Source organism: Halyomorpha halys, unplaced genomic scaffold (genome assembly GCF_000696795.3).
Source record: "Halyomorpha halys isolate HHAL.00 unplaced genomic scaffold, Hhal_1.1 Scaffold1041.1, whole genome shotgun sequence".
Taxonomy (NCBI): Eukaryota; Metazoa; Arthropoda; class Insecta; order Hemiptera; family Pentatomidae; genus Halyomorpha; species Halyomorpha halys.
Window position 1 is genome coordinate 177,778 of NW_027106832.1, and position 10,443 is coordinate 188,220.

A 10,443-nucleotide genomic window follows, 5' to 3' on the forward strand; every position below is an offset into this window, starting at 1 on the left:
CACTAGATAAGCACCTAAGCAGAGTCACTGCAATGGAAATTAGATACCTATAGAGAGTGGCAGGCCGAACTAGGAGCGATCGCATACGAAATGAGAGGACAAGACAGGATATTAGAACTGTCTCCATAAAGGAAACCATTGAAAAGAGACAACTCAGATGGTTTGGACATCTCTGTCGGATGAGTGAAGACAGGGATCCAAGGAATTATTTTTAGGCCAGACCAACAGAAAAATGCCCAAGAGGGAGACCCAGAATGCAATGGAAGGACTACATCTCCAGAGTTGGTGAGAAAAGAGGGAAAACTGGGATACCATGAGGGTGTTGGCTCGGGATCGAGGGGCTTGGATGGAGGCACCTCCACGCTGAAAGGCACTAAGAAGAAAGATGAGGAAGAAGAAGATTTTTATTTATTATTTTTGTAGGGTATAGATCATGCATTTAAAATAGTTTATATTTTATTCTTTGTAAATTTGTTTCCATATTTGGAATTATTCCAAATAATATATTATTATAATTTATTCCAAATAAGTTGCAAAATGGTGATCTCTTCATTTTTGAAAAAAAAAAATTCTATTTTGGAAAAAAGGTTTGTAAGGGCTTAAATTGACTCTACTTTAAAAGAGGTTCCATAATGCTTTTTGTAAAGTTGTAATTACCAAGATTTTGAGCATGTAATGAAAAATTTACATATATTTTAGCACTTATCTTACAAATTAACTTCAAGTCATTTGCTAGGATCAAAAAATTTAATATTTCATGTCAATTCAAACAGCATAGCAAAAAATCAGAACTACCCAACATTTATTAGATCTTTTTTTGGGGGGGGGGCTATATGTGAAGAACAGCTGTTCTCTGCTAGACATAAGGCCTTATAAAGACAGTTGGTTTTCAGGCTATTATTATAGGCTATATTTTAGGCTGGAATATTGGCTTTTATTAAGTATTTTATACTATTTTGAGGTTTTATATTAAACAATGGCGTAAAGATGAATTGCTTTTTTTGGTCATAGTGGTGTTAACTGAGTTGCTGATTTAGTGAGCTTTGGTGATGGCTTATGCACAACTTAAGGATAGTCCTATATCAACATTATGTGCTAGGTCCAAATAAACTTATTTTATTTTGGGTACCTGTAATTGAACCCCAAACTATATGAATTCATCATACTCTAATTTTTTTAGTGAAAAAAATAAAATTTTACAAAAAAAAGGTTAGCAAAAGCTTGGTCCTGCTATTTTTTCTTTAAATTTAAAGTTGGCTAAACTATATAGGCTGCTTGGTTAAAAATTTTCCTTTAATAATGATGCTGTGTTTTATCTAAATTGTATAATATGATTCATAGTTGTAAGAAAGAATAAAATAACAAGTCTTAAATGATCATTGTTAAAATCTTGGAAACTTAATTTAATATAATTTTATGTTTATATACTATATATATATATATATATATACATGTTAAGATACACTACATTGTACATTAACATTCTTCTGCCTATAAAACATTGAAAACTGCTTCCTGAAGTTGTTCCAAATGACCAATTAATCGTTTGTTTCTCTTCTAATAACTCCTGTGTGCCAGCAATTTAGGATATTTTGGGGTAGATTTTTGATTAAAAAAAATTGTTTAAATGTTAAATGTCTTTCCCCATCATCGTTATTATTGGTGGTTTATATTGCAACCTTAATTCCAAACCCTCTTAACTACATTTTTATCTAAAGTAAGTTCTGAGTGAACTTTGAAGTTTGATTCATTATCATCTGTTGGCATTTTAAGAACAAAAAAAAAATTATTTTAACTAGTGTGTGTTCAAAGTAATATATTAATGGTTCTTAAAACTACTAATAGAAAATAAATTCATCTAATTTCGAGATTCATGCAGAAATTTAGCTTAGATTAAAAATATAGTTAAATGTTTTGAAATTAAGGATACAATAAGGTATAATAGCATTATTTTTATCTTCAAGTACGACAGGGTAGAAACAACTTTGGGTTTGTCAAAGTTTATATGGACTTTCAGAACATATAAACTTCATTAAAAAAATCTGGTGTAGTGAATCATACAACTTTCATTTATCATCCTAGAAAGCGAAAATTTTATACAATAAATTTTTATTTTTCTGTTAATATTAAAATTTATATTTTAGGGTTTTAGAAGGTGCATATAATGAATACCATCTTTGTTCCTACCAAGAATACAACAGTTTAATAAAATATAACTAAGTTGTGCATATACGTTTCAATGTTTTCAACTTGAAAAAATATTTTTTCTCTTATCTCATTAAGCTAATCATCAAATCCTTCAATAGTTTATATCTATTCATTTTTCACCACTAATAAAAATGTGAGATGGTTAATTACTTCAAATATATAAAAGTAAAGAAACTTCAAATTTTTTTTTGAAAATTTGATATTTAAGCATGTTAAACTATTTCAATGAGGATAAGACAGCTGTCATTAACAATAATGTAATTTTATATTGATATACCGAGTTTAATCAATTATTAAGAGCCATTTTTGATAAAAATATACAAAATCAATTTTATAAAGTGGCACTTATAACAAGTTTATTTTATAAAAAAAAATGTGCTGTCACATCGCAGACATATACGTGTCTTAAATATGTAATTTCAGTTTCATATGACTTTTTGTTTTTGAGCTAGGTTGTTCCGATACATACACACAGATCATTTTGTGAGAGTTGCTTATTTGGACTCAGAGGACCTCAAACCATGAAAACTTGAATTCGAAATTTTGCATGATCGCAATGCTTCCCCTAATATATTCCATATATAGGTAAGTGAAAGTAAAAAAAAAATGTTATTATAAAAGAAGTTATACAACTAAACACCAATATTTCAAAAAGTAGGTTACATTGTTTAAATTATCAGAAATCAATAATCAGTGGTAGTCTGAATTTAATTAATTTTATTTCTGACGATTCATTTGATTTCCTTACCTAATACATTTTTCCTTAATTCTTGTTAGTTGAAACCTGTAAAAATACCATACCTTTATTATTACTAGCCTATTGAATAATATTGATAGAAGTATATTAATGCCTTATACCTTACAATATGATTGGTTTGAGATATTTTCCTTACTTTCATATAAATGTTCAACTTTTTTTTTTACCTTTATTAATATTAGTAATTTTGTAATTATCTCTTCTGCTTCCTCAACACAAGGTCGATTCAATTACACTTACTATTTCTAAATTCAACTTAAATTGACATTTATTTTTTTACAGAACCAAATATTTGAAATGAAAATAAAACAATTTTTCTAAACTTGAATTTAAATGTTCACTAACCACTTTTTATGTAATACTTTTTCGATCAACTTTTTAAAAGCAAATAAAATACAAAAGAAAACATTCATACTAATAAATATGTAAAACAATTCAGAGTAAATATAAATTACAAATCTTAGATTAATTATCAATATTTCAGAACTAATATTATTATCAATTGAAATAAGTGATTACTTTAAGAATTTCTCCTTGAATCCTTCCTTTTAGGTACATATGATGTTTTCTTATTGTGTATTTGACTTTTACTATAAATCCCAAACTTGTGTTTTGCAAAACGTAGATCAAATGATGAATGCTTCAATCTGTAAACGGAATTAATGTTTCATGATAAACTGATCACTAGCCTTTATAATTATAAATATTTTAAATGAGTAACCTAAATATAGCACCACTCTCCCAGAGCTGGGGCTGCATAATTTCGAGCCAGGCCTGCTGGTGGCTGATTATACTTCCAGGCCTGCAAATCCTAAGCCACGCTATTGCTTCTCTGCTCGTGAGGTGGTAATGTTTTATCAAGTATGCAGCTATCAAGCTTCCTGTTCGACCCAATCCTGCCTATTACAATTTCAGACATCAGAATGATAATACTTTTTATCAACAATAGAATATAAATGAAGTTATAGTTTTTAAGCATCAAGTTATGGTTAAATGAGAAATAAGTTTTCTAATATATCCTAAATTATTTTTTTTAAATTGATGAGGTGACTGATAAAAGGGCCCATATCCTAAAAATAAGTTTTGAAATCTAGCATGCCAAACTTTTTTTTATATTTATAAATTAATTATCAAGGGTTTTTCCAATATTGACCTTATTCTACTACTATCCAAACAAAGAAACCGAATATGCAAAATTACAAAACATATTAATCAAAGAATCAATATATATGCTTATAAAAAAAAAATGTGCAGTCCCTTTTTACAATATTTTTTTTCTTTATAATCTTTTTTTTAATTTCTTTCTTAGGTAAAATAACCTAATAAACTTGAATTATGATATGTAAATTTCCCAAGCTTTGTTAAAAGCAAAATAAAAAACTAAAGAGCTGCCAATTACAATGGTAATATTGTTTCAAGTCAGAAAAATCCTTTAAAATGTGAATTATAAGATAGTATAATTCAAAACCACCATCTATTATCTATTTGTGGATTTTAAGAACAACTCAGACCGGAAGCATAAAGGAGAACTGTTGAAAAGTTTGCAAGTTCTAGGATTAACACAAAGTATTGAGTGTAGATTTAGAACAACTTCTCCAGAGTTTTGATATGCCAAATGGCCTCAGACAGGCAACAATATAGGCCATTGTGCCCTTTATTGTTCAATCTGGGCTTTTAAATGCCAATGAGGTCTATCAGGACAAACCTCAGAGGAACAATCATAAACAGTTAGGCACAACGCATCATCTATGCAGATTATGTTGTCATCAATGGCAGAGCATTTGTATCATTGTCTAGCGCTTTCCTAGAATTGTAGGATGCTGTGAATAAACATGATCTTTTTATAAATAATTTGTAGACAAGGCAAAATATATCAGATCCCCCATAAGGCAAAACAACCCTTACATTGAGGCATTTGACAATGTGGAAAGTTTCAAGTATCTGGGGTATCACACATTGTATTAAAAAAAACATCAAAGATTAAATAAATGCAAGGATGGTAGGTGGCACCAGATTCTTACATGTACTCCAAAGAATGCTAAGTTTTCAAAATGTCTCCTGCAAACCCAAGCTAATAATATACCAGACAATCATCAGGACAAGGGCAATCCAGAAAAAATTTGGAGTTAATGGAGCTACATGGTCAATCCAGCTGTGTAGTGTTTATCAAGATGACCAGAATACAATGGCTTAGTCATGTGAAAAGGATGCCTGAGGATCGCCTACAAAAAAGGCTATTGTTTGAATTGGCGGTAGCAAGAAGACTACATCTGAGGTGGCTTGATGACAGAGGCAGCCCTGTACCGTTAGGGGGTAGTAGATGGAGGAGACATGTAGTGCTCAAGAACAATCTCTCAGACCAAGGTTCTGGAAGGACTGTAGAACCATTGTGTAAATAAATAAAAATAATTCAAAACTCAAAACATTTACTTTTGAGATCACAATCAGAAAATTATTAATTCTGGTCATCGCGCGTTACCTTTTCTTGCTACATTCCTTGGCAATGCTTAAAATCTTAGGAACTTTTTTTTCAGGGCGAGATATGGAAGTTTTCCCTAAATTTTTGTTCTTATTAGAAAAGGCCTGTTTTTTTAAGTTCCACTATCTTAAACTTTCTGTTGGACCCCTTCTTGTTACCACTATTAAATGATTAACTTTGAAAATACTACCACTGAACTAGAATAAATACTGACTAAACCTTTTCATTTATTTATATTTCCTAAAAAAAAAGAAGGCCAATAACGCTTGGTTATAGAAGCAGTTGTTACAGGTCTCAATGAAATATTTTAACAAGTGAGGAAGATATTAAGACCTTTTTTGAATAAGATGCCATAGATCAGTGAGCCTGTTTTCCAGCCACCTCATTTAGCAGAGTGATGTTTATTTTATCTTTTTTTATGATTTTACATCAATTTTATGTTTTTTGTTTTGTTCCCAATAGAGGATTATACTACTTTTAATTTTCCTTTCACTTCATTAAAAAAAAACCTTTATCCATATGATTTTTCTCTTGCAAGTAAGGATGCGAGATCTACATCGATGTTTTCAAAATCGATTTATTGAACCCGATGTTTTACGTTTGTCTCAATTTTTCATTTTTTTTAAATGAAAAAATAACTTATTAAAAAAATAATAATAATAACAACTGTATAAATGGATTCCAATCAGCAATATGGTGGGAGGAGAAATTACTTCCTACCTTCACAGTAACAAGGGGATAAAGATAAATTAAAGGTCTGTTCCAACAATCACTTCTGACTGTATGGAGTATGAGTAGTACCTTGTTCTTCCCTCCCAAATCCTATATTGGGCATCCTCGGTGCAGTTCTGGTTAATCAGAAGTTGTTGGAACAAACTTTATGTTACTGAAATGGATGTTCAAAAACATCGATGCATTTTTGGCAATGTTTTTTAAGCATCTCTATTTTAATATTGAACAATGATACTTTAAAACATCGATGCTTTTCGTTGTCGATTGCATATATATTTAATTTTCAATAATTCTACAAACTTAATCTTGTCGCCTTTCTGTGACTAGTGGATGATTATCGATTAGTTAAATTTATTGATTTTTTTTTTTGTATATTTGTTTAAATAATATACAAAACATTTAGTACCATACACAAATTCTAAGAACATTTATTCCCCCATTAAAATAACAGCTCTAATTTTTTTCTACTTTCATTAGCTAAGAACCTTCCCAGTACAAGAGCATATAGATCAGTCAAGATCTTTCTTGAATCCGCCCTGGAGTCTCAGGAACATTATACTTATATTTATGTAGACAGAGGGAATAGGTAGGTGATATCTAAAGTTCGTAATATTTGTCCGATTTAGCTCTTTTCTTTTTTTAAATAATTGCGTTACCTACAATATCATGTATAGTATATGAAAATATGCATTTTGTGTTGTGCGGCAATAATGTTTGATTTTGTTCATAATTTGTTTTCTACTAGATAAATCCAGTTTCAATAACAAAGACTCTTCCCAGAACGACATCAAACATTAAAAACAGCGAATAAATCAGTCAAGAACATTTGTAGATCTTAAGGTAAGTTACAAACGAAAATTACATTTTTTTTTATCTATTAAAGTTTTAAACAAATAAAGATTTTACTTAGTTTTTAATAATTAAAATTTTAATTGAAAATAAATTTAGCAATTTTGAAAATTATTCGAAAGGGGGAAAAGAAAAGGATAAACATTTTCCATTTTTCAAGCCATTTCTGTGAAATGTGCTTGATCATAAGAACTAACCCGACAATGTACTGCAACTGCCTGTTTCGAGTGTTCAACAAGATGTAGAAAATCTTCCAGAATGTCAATTGGTGGTGGTGTCCCATCATTAAAATAAAGATCAACATGTTTTATCCCGACATCTGAAAACCTGAAAAACACTTATTTACTTATTAATTCAAATAAAAACATAATAGATAAGTGCATTTTGTCTTAAGTAAATTTTATAGATGAAAAAAAATTGAATTTCAACTCAAACACACTATGAATGATGTAAAAATTGTTGTATTAGAGAAATTATATTTGAGCTAATACATCTACACCAAGCTCTCTAAAATGAATATTGTTATTGCTTCGGTAATGTGTAAATGAAGTGTAGGTTCTGAAATCTATTAACAAGTAAATTATGCTATATTTTGAATAAATGACCTGGGATCAAGCAAAATACAAGAAGTTAAAATTTAAATCGGAATGATTTAATAGAGTCCAATTCGTACCATACATCAATATTTTAAGGTCCTTTTGTTACAATTGTCGAAGTGGCTGATTTTCTTTCTGATTCCGCTTGTCCAGAAGGCCTCGACAATGCCTGTTCAGTTTGTAAAGGTAACGAAGGTAGTTAACAAGGAATATGATTAGATACGATGAGACTAACGGGTAATAGCCGTTATGTCTCAGAGGATGGTAACCTCGTCCTACCAGGTAATTTTCCTGTAGGTATGAGGGAAGTATGCAAGCCTGGAGGGTAGCTAGCCGCCAGGTCGTGCAGGGAGGTGCCTTCATTCTACCTGGTGCTATTCCGGTAGATACGGAGTAGGTATGTGAGCCCGGGGTAGCTATCCACGGGGTACTACAAAAGGATATAAGAGGATTAAAGGAGAGAGGCCAGGGTGAGCGCAATATAAAAACAACTCATTAGATATGAGGTCGGCTGCCAATCGAAACTATCTCAAGAAGAACTTATGCCACCCGTGGAAGGCCTCGGATAAGGATAAGGATCAGTGATCGATTAAGGCTTTTTAGAGGCCCTTATTTATAGGCCTTGTGCATACGACTGTGACCGAGAAGCGGTCTTATCTTATCGACTTGAGGTAGTTTCGTAGGTTATTTTGACATCGTTTATTATTCTATCGACATTACTCAGTAGTATATACAAAAATTAATAATGTATAAATTTATAAGCTTCAGTGAGGCTCGAGGTGCTGCGCTCTGGTGGATTGGAACTGAACTTCTTGCTCCTCTTGCTACACAATAAAATTTAGAATTTAATAGGGTGACTGTCTCGTTACTTTGAAAGATTTTCTCTCAATGCGGAATGGAAGAAAACAAGTTCATTTCTGATTTCAACGCTTCCATTTTTGTGATTAGCCAAAATTGTCAAATCATCTTTCAAAAAGCTTCTCTTTGTAGTCCCAAGCAATCGATTTATAGCTACGATATAGTTCTTTCCGTTTTTATAAATTGGTACATATGATCTGTAAATTAAAAATCTTGTTCGATGGCATCACACAACTTTCATTTCAACTTATGGTGGAAGTTATACCTATTTTTGTGATTTTCGAAAAAAAAAATTGAAAATCATGGAAAAAAAGTCTTTATTTCTCTGTTGCTATAAAAATTCGTATTTTAGGGTTTCATGGGGTGAAACTAATGGACATAAATTTTGTTCTGGTCAAGAATACAACATTTTAAGAAAAGATAATAAAGCCGTAATCTAATCGGGAAAGATCATGCGGGTCTTGCCTTTTTTAGTTCAAATCGTATGTTTCTATTTTCTCCTATACGTTCTTTAATATTCTGAATTTTTCCATTGTTTATTATTGCTAACAATGTGAACTGTTTATTTTTTTCATATAAACAAAATTAAAAGTACTTTAGAGGAAGAATTTTTAAAAAATCGTCATTTAAGCCCTATTAGAATGTTTCAATGACAATAAAATCTAGCTAATGTTAAATACCATTAAATCTCAGATTGACGTACTGGATTTGATCAAAATCGTTAGAGAAGTTTTGGAGAAAATCGAAAAAATGTGAAACATCGATTCTATAATTGGCACTTTATAATGGTCGATTAAAAAAAAATTGCAGTTACATCCTAGGCATATACCCGCCTAAAATTTGTTTAGTTTCGTACGACTTTTCGTTTTTGAGCAAGGGTGTTCACGCAGACACCATTTTGCGAGACAAGGTTATTTGGACTCATAACACATTTAATTTTATTTCGTAATGAGATGCTGATGGTCGTAGATGGATATGTGGATAAGAGGTCGCAGGGGAGGAGGTGCATTCAGCAAATTAACAAAAAAATATAGGCACGAATAAGAATAAATAATTTTTTGTTTATTTGCTGACTGCACCCTCCTCCCCCGACCATCTTCTCCATATATTAATTTTATTTTCGTCAAAAACTCGAATTCAAAATTTTGCACGATCGCTATACTTTCTCTTATTATATATTCCATGTACAAGTAATTGGAAAGAAAATTGTTGTTACCTTAAAGAAGGAATATGTATAATTATTTTTAAAATGTCAAAACAAATGTTGGTGTAAAATACGAGTATCCTAAATTTGATCCTGGTAGTATTTCTTCCCTCCTTACAAAAAAAAAAAAAAGAAAAGGAAGTAACTTCTGGACCCGTCCCTAATTATGTACGTAAGTTAATGAACTAGAGAAACCTAAAGATAAGTGTGGAAAATAATTCTTCTTTTTCCGTGGCTCTTCCCGTTGAGCCTTCGACAGGAACCTCCAGTTCTTCACGTTCAGCAAGGCTCGAATATCTTTGAACAAGCAGTCCTGTCATATAAGTCACGTTCGGTAAAGGTTCCCATTTAGAATACTCCTAGGGATATCATCATTGTTCAAACTGAATAGATCCCTGGTCCAGCTAAGTTTTCTGAATTCAATAATATTTTCTATATTAACTTTCCCAAATAACGCATCATTTGTCTTTCTCATCTAATGCTTGCCTATCTTGATGAGACCGAATTTTCCCTTCGGTTCGGTTAGCTCTATATTTCCAAGGTATATGGAAGGTCAGGGTGTATCAGTGTCTTATTGAATATTATCTTCTTCCTCATTATGATTTGCTCGTTGTTTAGGAGTATTACGCACAAGTTTTGATATATTCCATCAACTTATTTAAATAATTTTTTCTTGGAGAAGTTTGTCGGGTACGGTCAGCAATGAACAACATAAATAAACAAAACCATATTTATTTATTTTGATAAATAAATATGGTAA

General features: G+C 31.1%; 1 protein-coding gene across 2 annotated transcripts in view; it reads right to left on the minus strand.

The window, feature by feature from the left end:
* Positions 1 to 2,910: 2,910 nt before the first annotated feature.
* LOC106688032 (dual specificity protein phosphatase CDC14AB) overlaps positions 2,911 to 10,443 on the minus strand; it is a 14,433-nt gene continuing 6,900 nt past the window's right edge. Inside the window, exons 6-9 of one of the 2 annotated variants that reach the window (XM_014432292.2) lie at positions 7,223 to 7,352; positions 3,687 to 3,865; positions 3,485 to 3,612; positions 2,911 to 2,992 (exon numbers count right to left, since the gene is read on the minus strand). In XM_014432292.2, the coding sequence (XP_014287778.1) occupies positions 3,486 to 3,612; positions 3,687 to 3,865; positions 7,223 to 7,352 (436 nt within the window). In that variant the 3' untranslated portion in view covers positions 2,911 to 2,992; position 3,485. Of the gene's footprint in view, positions 2,993 to 3,484; positions 3,613 to 3,686; positions 3,866 to 7,222; positions 7,353 to 10,443 lie in introns of those variants that run through there. The other variant, XM_014432293.2, reaches the window with a different exon arrangement.